Below are 14,526 nucleotides of genomic sequence, written 5' to 3' on the forward strand. Positions count from 1 at the left end.
GTGATTTCTTGGGTCAGGATGACGGGGCTTTGTGTCAGAGAGCTAATATGTAGAGGAAGCAAAGAGGCAGAGCCTCAAAGATCTAAAATTTTCCTCCTTTCTTGCCTCATTCCTTTTCTCTGTGGCTGCATTTAGTCCGTTCTGCCTGGAGTCTTGCAGTGGCTTGTCACATCTCAGGGAGGATCTCATGTCATGTGTACCATCTGGATCCCGACTCTGTTGGACTGGGAGTCAGGAAGTCTGAATTTGCCTCCCACTTTTGTCATTAACTAGCTGTGGGACCTTACCAAAGTTTCTCCACTTCTCAAAGTCTCTGTTTCCTTGTTTGTAAAATGGAAGGATGGGGCAAAGAGTTTCTGACTGTTATTTCCAGCTCTAATACTGGACATTTAGTGATATTCCATATTCCATACCTGGGAACAAACAGGGTCAGGTAGTCTCAAAGTTGTGAAAAAGCTAGAATGTGGTTTAAAAAAAAAAAAAAAGCAAAGGTCGGAAACTGAGCTTTGCCTAGTTGACAAAGTACCCTTGGAACTTCACAGGAGAAAAAGGAGAAAAACAAGTCTGCTTAGATTGTGAGGTTTCTGTAAAGTGAATTTAACTAATTTCACTCTCTGTCTAGAAAAGTTTTCTATTTCTTTTTGCATTACCTGGCAGATTTGTTGTATGATGTATTCTTATTTTTCTTTACTTTCAGTGTTCAAAGGTAGGATTTAACAGTAGGTCCTAAAGCTGTCCAAAATAGGCATTGTGATGGTGGCTGCTACCTATCAGAAATGAGACCCCAGATTTCTCAGTGCTCACAATCGCAAATAATGGGATCCCAGCAACTAATAATTTTCTCCCTTGCAGACTCCTTGAAACTCTGAGCTTCAGTTTCAAGATCAATTCCTGTAAACCCTATCATATTTAGGCCTAAGCACCTGTGAGTTTAATACTGAAATGTTAAAGAGCTATAATATGGAGGTTCTAAGATCATCTTATGGCTAGCTCATGAAATCAGGGAATTGCTCTTTCTGGAGAGAAAGGAACTGAAATGCATTCATGCGGTGACAGGATTTTATTTGAACAGTGGACAGCCTCCTGCCAGCCCTGCTTTTCGAAGAGGTGAGGAGGCTCTATTGAGATAGAGAAACATCTCCACGGCCCCCCTTCAGCACCAGGTTGGGCCCACTCTTTGAAGCATTTCCCGGTACCTACTGACCAGCTTTCCTCCCAGGTGCTGAGGAATCCTGGGGCTGCATGAGAACTGTGTTCACAGTAAGGACAAGGTCTCGAGTGTGTTAACAAGCTCCTACACACACACACACACACACACACACACACACAGCATTACTTCTCGAACTAAAGGAATCAAAGATCAAAGAAAAACAGAGTGTGGATTGTTCCACTTTCTATATCCACCTGCCACAGGATCTTGAGCTGAGCAAAATGCAGAGAATCTTATTTGGAAGCTTTCTCATTCTTCAGTGACTTGAAATTGAGCCTGAGAAGGAGCGATACAGTAGCACTCTGTGTGTGTGTGTGTGTGTGTGTGTGTGTGTGTGTGTGTGTGTGTTGGGCCTGCAGAAAGGCCCAGGCTTTTGGAAGACATCACTCATCCCCGAACTCCAAGAGCAAGATTCCGAACTGTGAGTACTTTAATATGCAGTGAAATAGGAAATCCCTGGATGCCCCAGGGATTGAAAAGCCCCAGACTAGATTCTTCTTCAGCTTTAACACAGAGCTCACACCTTTGTTGCATCCCACTGATTGCCAGAGACTTGAGCCACCTCCGCTCTAGGTTATAAGCGGGTACAGGCAAAAATCAGAGGGAATGTGCTTCAAACAGGCCTTTCCTCCAAGTCGTGGAAAAAAATGGAAGAAACTGACAGCCAAGGCTGCTAAAAGCCTAAAGCAACAGTCTTGTCTCTCCCCATTAAAGTCCTTAAAAGCTTAACATAGTTTTCATTTTTCAGCATTAATTCAAATCTAAGTCTCTTGCCTTCCTCGAAAATGCCCCCTCTACCTTGAGTTGGCTGCTCCAGGAGCATCTCCCCTGCTATTATTAGTGGATAATTGCTTAACATTTTCTAGAAGTAATTAACCTTGCCTTTGAAATGAAAGAAATCCCTAAATTGAGCAATATGATGAAAGCCATTCTTTCATGTAATTTAGTCTCATCAGCCAAGTACATCAATTTCTAGCTCAAAGGCAGGGCTGAAGAATAAGCAGTGGCAATACTGTAAAGAAAAAAACTCAAGGTCTTAACACTGTCAATCTCAATTCCTTCAGAACAGGGTTCCCCAAGCGGCAGCCCGATTACAAGAGGCCAGGGGTTCTGTTCAAGCTCAACACGGTGACCTTGACAAAGGGCATCTGTTACAAGGAGTCCATGTCAGGCTGACAGCAGCATGCTAGGTGTTGCATGCATACCTGAAGACTCCGGAAGTTCACCGAGGACTCCTGATTCTGCATTAAAATGGAATGTCTCTTGACATTTTTTAGGAAAACAAATGTCATATTGCAAAGAGCTCTGGGAGTCTACGTGCTGTTTGTCAATCCCCGCCGGCGTCCGTATGCATGCCGGTCCCGTAATTAACTGCGTAAGCAGCTCCTTTAAGACTGTAGGTTTTGAGGTGGTGAGATGCCACTTGCTTGCCCCACTGCCTCCACCTAAGGCTGTGCCCAGCTGATTTCAGACTGATGGCTATCAGAACTTTCCTCTCGCCAGGAGAAAGATTTCCAAGATGGAGACTAAACAACATCCCCCGGTATCTCGTTCCAAAGGTTGGGAAAGTTCTGTGCCAGCAAACCACTTTGTGGTTGCATTAGACGCTCTCTGCTGCCCTGCGGTTAGCTGGAAGTCAGTTTACCGCAGGGCTTTTATCACCCAGCGGCTGCATTTAGCTTTCTGGGTGACCGTGGCCCACACCCCAAACCAGAGGAAGGCCCTGAGGGGCTTTTTGAGGACCATCCAGAAACCCTCAGAGATGCAGGAGGTCCAGATCAGATCTACAGACACAGATTTAAAAAATAAACAAAAAAAAAAAAAAAAAAGGAGCTCACTTTGGCGCCCTCTAGGGGCAGTTTATTGCCACCTTGTAGATTGTGAAATCCTACGTTTGGGTAATTTCATGTCAGTATGGAGACAAACATCTTGTTAGTGATTTCCTCATATGGCTTACCAGTACCCTTTCCTACATTCTTTTTGTTGATTATTTTACATGACCACAGGATCCCTTTTCTCATGGAAACTTCATCATAAAATCCTGTACCGAAGGGGGAAAAAAACCAACAACAACAAAATTAAAGCCAGAGATTTTGATTGTGTCTATCAGATCTGTTTATTTTGATGCAAGCACTGAAGGCAGCTCTTCAGCCATCCTTTTTAAATGTTTCCCTTTCACAAACATGTGATTTGAGTTGGTTTCATTCCCCTTTAACAAATGGGGGAGCTCCGGGGGAAGAAATCGTATGATGCATCATATTGAAGAGCAGGGCATTTAGAGTCTATCATTCCCGGCACCACTGGGTACGTTACTTAACTTCTCTGAGCCTCAGTTTTCTCAGGTGTAACGTGGGTCAGAGAAGAGTGCCTTCCTCATAAGGGTGCTCTGAGGATGAAATGAAATCATGCCCAAAAAACATGTCATTCTCCTTCACAGGTATCCAGAGTCTCTGGCGCTCAAGACAGGACAGTGCAGGAGACTCAGGAGTCACCTAACAAAGGCATCCACCTCTCAGGGCTGTTGAAGGCATTAAATTAGTTAATGAAGGCAAAACACTGAAATAATGTTTGGCACCTCTGAAACAACTGAAATCGTTTGCCATTGTTATTTTCCTCGTAGATTTCCATTTTCCAGTTGAGCAAACTGAAACATACATTGGTTAAGTAACTGGCTCAGGAAACGGACAAATAGTAGGCAGTGGAGTCAGGAATCCATCTTGACTCCACTGCCCAGGCTCTTTACCACTATGCTCTCTCTAAGCTTAGTAACTATTAACCATCAGTATTATTTTGACAGGAGAAATAATTTTCAGGTGGGTCTGCTGCCACCTACAGAAGAGAAGTTTCCAATTCGTCAGCCTGAGAAGTGCACATTTCTGCAGCATGAGCCTATGTATACAAAGACACTAAAAATGTAACCACCCATCCACCAGTCTTCTGGTGGCATGGGGCAGAAGTCCTCCACATTTTTGTCTTATAGTACGAGGATATTTTCTGCTGGCTGAGATATTTGACTTGATCTGGGAAAGTGGAGATAGTCAATAAGGAATTTAAAGAGGGAGCATTCAGGGGAGAGATGAAAAGCGTTCTTAGGGTCTTCCTGCCGAGATGAACCCAATCGAATGCCCTGGTAACTCCTAATGTTTCTCTAGAAGAGGCTCGAGGCCACACCACTTTCTGATTCTAGCATGGAAGATGCTCCCTGCTCCTCTGAGAAGTAATTTGAGGATTCTTGTAATTTCTGTTGAACTTGGGTAGAGACGTTCTATGCTAACCATCAGTAAAGTGTTCCTAATGTAGTCTCAGTAGAAGAGCTTCCTGACGTAGGGCTTTCTTCAGCTCTCTTGGTCAGCATATTACCAGCTCTGCTATCTAAGCTGCTAAACCTCAGAGTCTCCCAGTTCAAGGATTTCCCACTGATTTTAGCTTCCAGAAGCAGATTTCCCACTGTACCACCAGATCGTGGGTAAAGTCTCCTGTTATTCCGCTTACTGTCTGCAAGTGCTGAGGCTTTGGAAACTCAAATCTCTGAGGCGGTCTTATTTTCTCTGAGGGCACAGAGCTAAAAGAAGACAGTTTGTTGTTTTAGGGAAGACACTCATTCCTAAGAAATTTCTAGCTATTGGGCAGTGGAAAAAAACTGTTTTGGAAAAAGTTTTTCTGATGTTGAAGTGGTACAAACATGTATTTAAAGGAGATGCTTTCCTCAGAGGTGTTGCTGAGATGTATGCCTATATTTGAGCTCAGTTTGGCTCTGAGACGTCCTCGTGCATTTTCCCATTCCTTCTTTAGGCACATTGGTAAAATACTTCATGAGTTAGTTTCTTTTTTTATTAACGTGCTATACAAGGATAGAGGCCCACTGGTCCTGAACTAAAACTACCTGAAAAAATCTATTTTCCTAGGAAGTGCTTTCCAGTAAAGAGGAAGGTGTTTTCAGGTTGAGTTTTAGTCTTGAAGACTCTGGAAGTCTTCCTCCTGCCTGAAAGTTGTCATCCTCAACAATCGCTACTAACAGCAGAAGCAGTGAGACAACAATGATAATGATAATGCCACTTACATTGGCCTCTATATTGGTCTTTACTGTGAAAAGTTCAAGTGCTTCATGCAAGTTCAGAAAACTGAACTTGCAAGGGTAACTGTTTCACTAAAGGGCCCAGAAGAAGTTACTCACTGGAGATAGAAAAAAATAAATACAACTTTAGTACTTTTAATATGCATCAAAATTCCAAGTGTAGGGCTATATACAATCTAACCTTTGAGGAGCAGGGATGCCTTGTAGTAATATATTCATTTATTCATTCATTCATTCATTAATTCATTTGATGTCCATTGAGTACTCACTGTATGCCAGCTATTGATCAGGGAGTGGGCTGTAGAGTCCCTAAATTCACAGAGCTTCCATTCTGGTGGCTAGAGACAAAAAAAAAAAAAAAATTCAAAATAAAATATCAGGTGGACATAAATGTTGTGGGGAAGCAAAGGAAGGGAGCTAGGAAATGCCGAGGGTCTTATTTCCTATGGCATGGTCAAGGAATGCCTCCACAGGAAGGAGGTATTTGAGCAGGCATCTGAAGGAAGCTAGGGCTCCATGAGAGTTGTTACAGTAGAATTTTCAAAAAGCCAAAAAACAGCTCTCATATAAATAGAAACTGGACATATGTCAAAGATTCATTCTACTCGGTAATTAGTAAAGGATCAATAAAAGGTTAAGACTGGGTCAAGGGGCATTTAAAAACCTGGCATTTACAGGAAGTTTAAAAATGGAGTGCTCAATGAAGAAAGAAGGTTAGGTTAGAGACAAAGCTGGTTAATGTCCTACTATATTCTATATAAACTCTATTCTTTCAAGTTCTCTTTCTAACAGACAGAAATTATTTGGTCTCTCCTGGAAAAAGAATCTACAAACTAACAGGAAACTTCACTACATCTAGGACTTTTAATCAATGGTAAACAGTAAGTCAAAGAGTACATTCCCCTAAATAACACTTACGTGGGCCTATGAGACAATGTACCCGTAGCACATTAAAAAGACATACTGCTCCCTTTTTTATTTTCAAGTTTTGCTTTCTTTTTCTTTTTGGTTTTTTGTTTGTTTGGTTTTTGGGTTTTGTGTGTTTGGTTTTGTTTTGTTTTTTTTACAAAAGTCATGCAGATAGCTGGAGGAGGAGCACTGCAGGTACAGACGTGAGTGAGTTGGCCCCTTTCCCTCACTCCAGGAGGAGCCCCCCACCAACGCAGACTCACACATTCACCTGGATCTTATCATGAAGTTTGGTATAAGTTAATAGCTGGGGGTAGTCTGGAGAAGCTGGAAGATTTATGCTGGAAAGAGAATGGGAATGGAAGTTGGGAGTTGAGCGTGGGGGGAGTTTCAAAAGATATTAGGGAGTGATGAGTATGAAACATGGTGAATAGGGGGAGAATGGATTTGGACAACACTTTGCTACTTTTCTTGGGCATGAAAAGGTAGTTCATCTACGCCAGCCCCACCTTTGACTATTTCCTGGGAAACTGAGCAAAGACATGAATTAGTTCCCATTACTTTTGGTTTGCTCGTTGGACTGTGTTCTATAGGAGATGGGACCATGGTGCTTCCTGGCTTCATGTCTGTCTAGCACAACCTTCTTTTGTCTCTGAAACATTCACACGCATTAGGGTTCTTGCAGCATGAAGACATGGTCACTGTCACTGAGATGTAATCTCTGATTTCCAAAATACCTCCTCCTCCCACACTTTGCGCTGCATACAAACCCCCATGTGTGCCTTCATGGTAGCTTCACTACCACCCAGGGAACCAAGTATCTCCAAACTCTTCACTTGGCCAACTGGGTGATGCTACCATAATAACAGAGGTCTTTCAGCATGAGGAGCAGGTACAGGTGTAGGAAGTGATTTTTTCAGATGGCATTTATAGTCCCTCTAGGATATCTAAGTAGAACTGTTGTTCAGTAGGCAATTTCCCCATTCTCCTATCCCACCCTTTTACTGACGGATGAAGACAGAACAGTGTGGGTTTCAGGCACCAGACAAGAATCTGATGGAAGAGGAAAACAGCACTGATGGATGTGCTGTACCTCCCACCAAGAAGGATAATATGTGGAGGGAGGAGGAGGAGGCAGTGGGGGAGAAAAGAGATGAGTTTGTGACCCCAGCGTCTTTGCTTTTAGAAAGAGGCTCTTGCTCCCAAACATTTTCTTCACACTGCCTCCAAGCCTACTAATTAGAAATTCATTTAGGTTAATAGTCAAATATCCTGAAATGATGAAGGAGACCACCGTTCTTTCATTCCTTCATGTACGTTGGTTCAATAAACACTCGTTTAGTTCCTGGTTATACTGAAGCTTATGAGAGAGTAAGAACAGAACCATACTTTGGGGACCCCAAGTAAAAAGGGCAAGTGCAAAGGGGGTTGGGTAAACAGTCCCTGAAAGGACGCTGAACACTTTCATTCTGGTCGCAACTCCGAGTCCTGAGGCCAAAGAAAGGCCCGTGATGTGACCCTTGCAATCTGAGCCCTGGCCTCAGACAGTACCTGCAGGGTTTCCAAAGCTCCACAATTGGTTCTCTCTTCTTCTGGAGGCTATCAGCTCCAACTTCATCCTGAATATTGGGGAAAGCAATGCAAATGTCTGTGCATGTCCCCCTGTGTATCCTGGGGGATGTTTTCAAATTTCATCCAGTTTATATGGCACCAAGAAGCATTCTGTTCTCTCTCCCATCTTCAAGGGCAAGAATTTGATTCCTGATTGCTGAGAAAGGCCAGACTTCTCCTAGAAGGAAATATTTTTGTTAGAGAAGTCTGTGTCAGATTATTTCGTCTGTTAACAGCAGAACCAGAAGATAATGAGGCCTATTTGACAGAGACTAGCATTGACAAATGGTACACATTTTTGAACTCATTTCAAAGTACAAACTCCTATTTCATTTCATTTTCTAAGGCTCTGAATAACTTATAGACAATTTAATTGCCTGTATTTGGAATAGGGAATTCCTAAAATGCTGAGTATAATATTTGGATTTAAAGAAAAAGACACCATAATAGAGGCCATTGTTCAAGTAAGTAGAGACAGGTTCATGTATTTCAAACCCTGGATAAAATATAAAGAAGATCATTGAGCTCTAATTTGAAAGAATTCTACTGAAAGACTCAGAAAAAAATCCACTGTGAGAATATGAGACAGAATTATAATATTTACTGGACAACTGTTTGCTAAGAAGCATTTATTTTATATCACTTTTTAACAAGACCGAACTGTCAGATTGTTTAAAATTCCACTGGAAAAATTTGGATTATCACAAAAGTGTTTACTCTTTTCTCCTTCCATGTGTATTGGATTACTCATGGAGGACAATGGAAAGAATCTGAGAAATGATGGTTTTAACAGCAACTTAGACTCCTTTTCAGAAACATTATAGACTATGTAAACGAAAGCGACTTTGGGACATGCATTAACATAGCCTTGATACTACTGGTGTGATGTAAGGCACCAAGAAATGAAATTTGCCAGATTATCCCTTGGAAGATGATGGCACACATGAAAAATCCTTCCCCTATAACAACCGTGCTTGCATAGGAATAAAAAAAAGAATCATCTTTATCTTGCTTTGTTAAATACCATTGTTAGCTCCAGCAGCATGATTCAGAAACTGTTTAATAAAATATGACCTTTTAAAGTCATTCTGGAATGCTGGAATTATCACCTACGAAGACATTGCAATCATCTATAACTTCGATCACTCACTGAGTAGACTTCCATTAAAAGCATGTTTAGGACAAAGCCGAACCTCTTCTTGGTATTAAAATCACATTTATCCATTCTAATACCAGACAGGCATGTCCACTCTTTTTTTTTTTTTTTTCCTGTAAGGTCTGAGTTTCAGGGACACAGATAACTTGTAATGATGCATCAGCTCTCAGCTGCACGAGGACCACCCGGGGGGCTGGTGGCCCCAGACTGTGGGGTCCCACCCCCAACCTGGCTGAGTCAGTGTACCTGAAATGGGGCAGAGAAGGCGTTTCTAACATGTGACATTAGTGCTGCTTTCCTGGGAACCACACTCTGAGAAACACCGCACTAAAGGACTCTGGATAGGGAGTGCTAAAAGGAATTTTAGGAAAAAAATTCTTATGTATGTGGGTCAGGCTGGTCTTGTGCAAAATGAAGGGAAAAAACAAAAAACAAAAAACAAAAAACCCAAGCCTAAGCTTCCCCCTTAAGCCTCTCTATGCTCCCGCCTCCAAACAGAGCCGCCCTTGGCTTCCTGTTTTCCGTTCGCTCTTTCCTACCTCTAGTTCTCAAAAGTGCTCACAGATCCTGCTAGCTTAATTTACCAAATGTACATTAATCCTAGCAGTTATTCCTCTCAGAGACCTTTGCATTTTAACATGGATCAAAAATTTAGACCTGATAAATGAAATGTGAACAACGAAAGGTGTTGATTTTTAAATGGGAAAAACTTTGTTACATTTCCACTCCATCACCCACATTACACTAGCGTGATCTAAGAGTCCAATCTCTTCATGTTACTTCCCTCTTCGAAGTCTTCCATGAACTATCCTTCTCTCAGAGGCAAATTTTAAATGCTTAGCAAGACTTCCAGGCTTTTCCTTTTTTTTTTTTTTTTAAGATTTTATTTAGGGGTGCCTGGGTGGCTCAGTTGGTTAAGCGACTGCCTTCGGCTCAGGTCATGATCCTGGAGTCCCGGGATTGAGTCCCACATCAGGCTCCCCACTCAGCGGGGAGTCTGCTTCTCCCTCTGACCCTCCCCCCTCTCACACTTTCTCTCTCTCTCAAATAAATAAATAAAATCTTTTAAAAAACACACTTAAAAAATAAAGATTTTATTTATTTATTTATTTATTTGAGAGAGAGAGAGAGAGAGAGAGAGAGAGAATGAGTGATGCGGAGGGGGGGGAGAGAGAGAGAGAGAGGTGGACTCACTGCTGAGCAGGAAGCCCAATGCAGGGCTCAATCCCAGGACCCAGACTTCCAGGCTTTTCACCCTATGGCCCTGCCTACCTGTTCAACCTCATCAGCCACCTCTCCCTCCTTCCTCTTTGTATACAATACTGAACTACTTCAAATTCTCTGAAAATGTCCTTTCCTTAGGATCAGCTACATCATTTTGGGGACCCAGTGAAATAGGAAATGCAGGACCCTTTGGCCATGATGTATTAAAGAATTTCAAGATAGCAACCACAGAGCATGTATCCAAGACCAGAGGTTTCTGAACACGGAGCCTTGTGTGGCTGTAGGTCACACACCCGCGAAGCGGCCCTGACCATTCCAGAGACGATAATCCTTACGTCCCTCGGCACTTGTTCTGGGGTATCACAAAGAAATCAGTCAAGATGTTTTATTTCCTTTTGCTCTGAGTCAGTATCTCTGGGTTTGTTGAACTTCAAATGGAGGAAAGCGCTTGAGTTTCACCATGCCTTTGTTCATTTTCCAGGAAATCTCTGATGTAGCCAGAGTACGAGGTACCACTTTGACCCTGGCACTGACCTGTTCTCCTTCTGCCACTGTCATAATCTCTCCCTCTTTGGTACCTTTGAAAGGTACTGTTCCTTCGTCCTGAAATTCCACTCACTGTGTATCCCTGATAAACTCGCTTACCGGGCTTTAATCTCGTTTGCGTGAGCATCTTATTCACTAGGCTCCAAGCTATTCCAAAGCATCCATGGTGTCTCCATCTTTGTATTTGCAGAATCCAGCACGACGTCTGGATTGGAGGAAGGACTTCAGAATGTTTGTTAAATGAAAGAATGGGAGGTCACGCGTCCTGACATTTTCCCCCCAATTCAAAAACAGTTTCGTGGAAGAAAACCTTTGTAAAGCCAAGCGGTAGCTTAAATGTGACTCAGTCTTCCAGACTTACTAGGTGAGGTTGTCAATTTACCTTTAGTTACCATGAAGGGAGGAGGCTCTGGGGCAAGAACTGAACTCCTGGGTCTCTGGAACCTAATCGAAGGGGGTGTGACCCCCCTCCCCCCCCAGATGTGTTCAGTCCTGCTCAGTGGAGGAATCTAACACATGAGAGAGTTTTCGAGAATCATCAAGGATGCCTTTCCTAGACTGGCTTCATATGGGAACTTTTATTCTTAATTCAAATATCAGAAACTGTCTGAGGTCTACAGTCAACTCTCCCGGGATGACGGTCTAGTTTGTGGTTGATGTAAGATATTTGCTGCCCTCCCTCCCCCGTGCCTTCTGACTACACGTTGTCATTCTCCTGTGAGTGGGTGGCGAAATACCTTACAAGCCAAAATTCAAACCAATAAAGTCTGCTTTTTGTAAGTTTATGGTTTATCTATGAATTTCACGTGCCCAAGCTAGCTTCATCCCTGGTTGAGACAAAATTTGAGCATTGGCTGGATATCATATTTACTTAGGTATTTTTCTCCAACTTGCGGGCATATACTATTCTGGGCACATTTTTAGAGAAAATTCAGGAAGCTTTTTTTTTTTTTTCAGTATAATCTTTTTAGTTGTTTTTTAGCCATTGGTATATACTTTGTCCTTGCAAACAGTCGAGGATTGAAGCAGCGTCTGGTGTGGTTTTTTTCTGGCGGGGCAGGGGAGAAAAGAGCCAGTTGTTGCTGCTTCTTTCCCTCTTTCCCTTCCAAATCTTGAGAAGTGGGTGGGCTTTCACTCCCTCTGGGTGCCTCCAGCCCTTGGACCTCACTAACGAGCTGGGACAAAGGGTGGTCAGGTTTAGACATCTAATCTCAAAAGACAAAAAAGTCCTCAACATTAGATGCCTCCACAGCAGATATCTAGGCCTGAATTGCCATTCCGATAGGCACATCTGCCCAGCTGCTCGGAAAGCAAATCCTGGGCTGCCTATACCACGCCACTGGTCATGGGGTGGCAGGGAGCCCATGAGAATGTCTTCATTGAACCAGAAGCGGGTCTCAATAGCAAGGCGACTTTATCTATCTTTTGGATGTTAATGGTTCAGTACTACTTTTAACCCCTTGAGTGGACTTCATTCCTTCACCCTGAACTTGGTCTGTGCATTCCCAAATCAACTCCTGTTTGCTTGGATACTTAATTCAAGTTGCTTTGATAGGCTTAGAATCAGGACCCTCAGGGTTGGGAGGGGGTTCAACCGGTTGTATAGTCCGTCCCTTCCGACACTTGAATCTGCTCTACCAAGGCCATACTATCTCTGCCTAAACCCTACCAAGGATGGGAATGGACAGCCGCCCAAGGTCACCCTCTTCAGCCTTGAGTAGCTCTTTCAGAAACACCTTCTTTTCATAAACCAGATGTCAGCTACAGTCAACTTGCCCTTTCAGATTGACATGAAATTGTTTTGAATTCTCATGCTTCATGAGGTAAGCCAGTCAGCTACCCTTTCAGACTCCCTGTTCATCTTTGACATGTGGGCAGGAGGTTGTTTCTAAGTGTCCTGGCCACTTCCAGCTAAGGTCGAATCACTCCATATATGGAACCCTCTCCTTTCTATACCCGTCCTCCTGCCGGCTGTCACCTCTTCCTCTACACGAAGCAGTTCTCTTTTTCTCCAGCTGGGACATTCCACATGAGCCTGTCTCAAACACAAGGTCGTGTGAGTGTGTGTGACCACTTTCCTAGGACAATTAAGGCAACTGCTGGAGTTAACAGTGTGGCAACCAGTCAACTTATGACGAAATAGTACCCATTTCTATTCTTTAAAACCTCTCAGCTACGACATCACCAAGACCCCACTTCCTGGCCACATTTCTCTGTGGCTTCCACCTCCTATCATGTGCTGGCCCCCCCTCTTTTCTTCTAACTCCTCCCCTCTTCTGTCAAATTTCTTGCTCATGTCCCAAATTCTAGTTAACTTACTCAGGAGAGAAGTTTGGTTTTGCCTTTATATTCCAGACCTTGACCTTCCGACCTCATGGCCCACACCCAGGGCAGTTTACCAATGTGTTTTCCCAAAGACAGCCCACTCCCTAAAAGTCTTGTGCAAGATGTTACCCTGTCCCCATGCAGTTACACAAAGTCCAAGTCTGACTCCCTGTCAACCTGATCCAGTTCATTACAAGCTGCTCTGTCTCGGCAGGCTTCTTGCTCTCTAGTCATTGCTATGGATGGAAAGAACACAGGCTTTGGAATTAGACCAGAGTCTGAATCCCAGATCTACTATTCATCAGTGGTGTGACATCCATTGGGCTAACTTTTTGAGACCATCTTTCTCAGCTAAGAAGTGGTGATAAATTATACCATCCACAGGATTTGTGTGAAAATGTGATTTACTGGCACATAATAGCCACTCAACAATTTTTATTTATTGTAATTAAGATAAAATAAAATGGAGACCAGGCTTAAACATCTCCCAAGCAGACAGAACCATTTAAGCCAAGTAAGCAAAACTCAATCTAGCTTATTTTTATGAGCATCCATGGAACTTACCTTGGGTTATTTCTTGTAAATGCCAATGATAATCATCAAAGAAACTTAAAACTTCTTCCTAAAATGGTATAAGATAAGCACTTTTAACTAATCTCCTGCCATCTGGAAACCCCCACTGCAATAACCAATCACTGTGAAGGTCAAGTAACTTCGTCATTGTCATTTTCTAAGCCATGCCATAGCATCATGCCCCTGAGCTTCATACTCCTGGGTTTGAGGTGCCCCTGATTGTGACCAGTTCATTTCTCACTCAGTAAAATATTCATATCAAGTAAAGCTCTCTGAATTTTCTTTTAACACTTTCCTTCTCCTCAGCCTCAAAAAGCTTCAGTGCTGGTGTGGATGAACCCTCCCCAGCCTGGTTGGATCCCTGTTTGTTTTGACCTCTGACCCCTATCTCCTTGCTATCTTGGCTCTCTTGGCATTTCTTCTGGTCCCTGCTTTCATCCCCAGCTTTGGCTTTCACTACTCAGTCACTCACACCCCTATGCAGAAGGGTAAGAAAATCTGCTCCTGCCTCCCCCTCTGTGTGCCGTTTTGATTCTGACTAATCTGGAAATAGCTTCACAGATGACTGAGATCAAGTCACGGCTCACAGGTATAATTGAGCTGTTTCCTAATTTCCAAAGGGCGTCAGAAGTGCTGAGATCACAGTGAAGACGGATCCTCTTTTTGTCAGAGAGGACTGAAGGAAACCCTGGCCACCATACCTCTGTTTTGGCATCTTACAAGTAAGCACCTCGGTACCCCAGAGCAGAAAACAAGTCAGAGATGCCATGATGGCTCTCACAACCCAAATCTCACTAACATACAATGTTTAAAAATCTTAAATAAACAAAATATCTTGCAACATAATCTCTGTTCTAGTGCTAAATGACTCCGTTTTAAACACATAAAACTCCACAT

The 14,526-nt window shown here is 42.9% G+C and overlaps 1 protein-coding gene across 8 annotated transcripts in view; it reads right to left on the minus strand.

The window, feature by feature from the left end:
* Positions 1–5,556: 5,556 nt before the first annotated feature.
* CCDC91 (coiled-coil domain containing 91) overlaps positions 5,557–14,526 on the minus strand; it is a 349,003-nt gene continuing 340,033 nt past the window's right edge. For 3 of the 8 annotated variants that reach the window (XM_073877771.1, XM_073877765.1, XM_073877769.1), the window contains 3 exons: positions 7,746–7,813; positions 6,466–6,535; positions 5,557–5,616 (listed from right to left, as the gene is read on the minus strand). In XM_073877771.1, the coding sequence (XP_073733872.1) occupies positions 5,572–5,616; positions 6,466–6,535; positions 7,746–7,813 (183 nt within the window). In that variant the 3' untranslated portion in view covers positions 5,557–5,571. Of the gene's footprint in view, positions 5,624–6,465; positions 6,536–7,745; positions 7,814–7,849; positions 7,984–13,620; positions 13,679–14,526 lie in introns of those variants that run through there. The other 5 variants (XR_012373954.1, XM_073877767.1, XM_073877770.1 and 2 more) reach the window with 5 other exon arrangements.

Source organism: Callorhinus ursinus, unplaced genomic scaffold, assembly GCF_003265705.2.
Source record: "Callorhinus ursinus isolate GAN/ISIS: 27379988/994484 unplaced genomic scaffold, GSC_fseal_2.0 scaffold27, whole genome shotgun sequence".
NCBI lineage: Eukaryota > Metazoa > Chordata > Mammalia > Carnivora > Otariidae > Callorhinus > Callorhinus ursinus.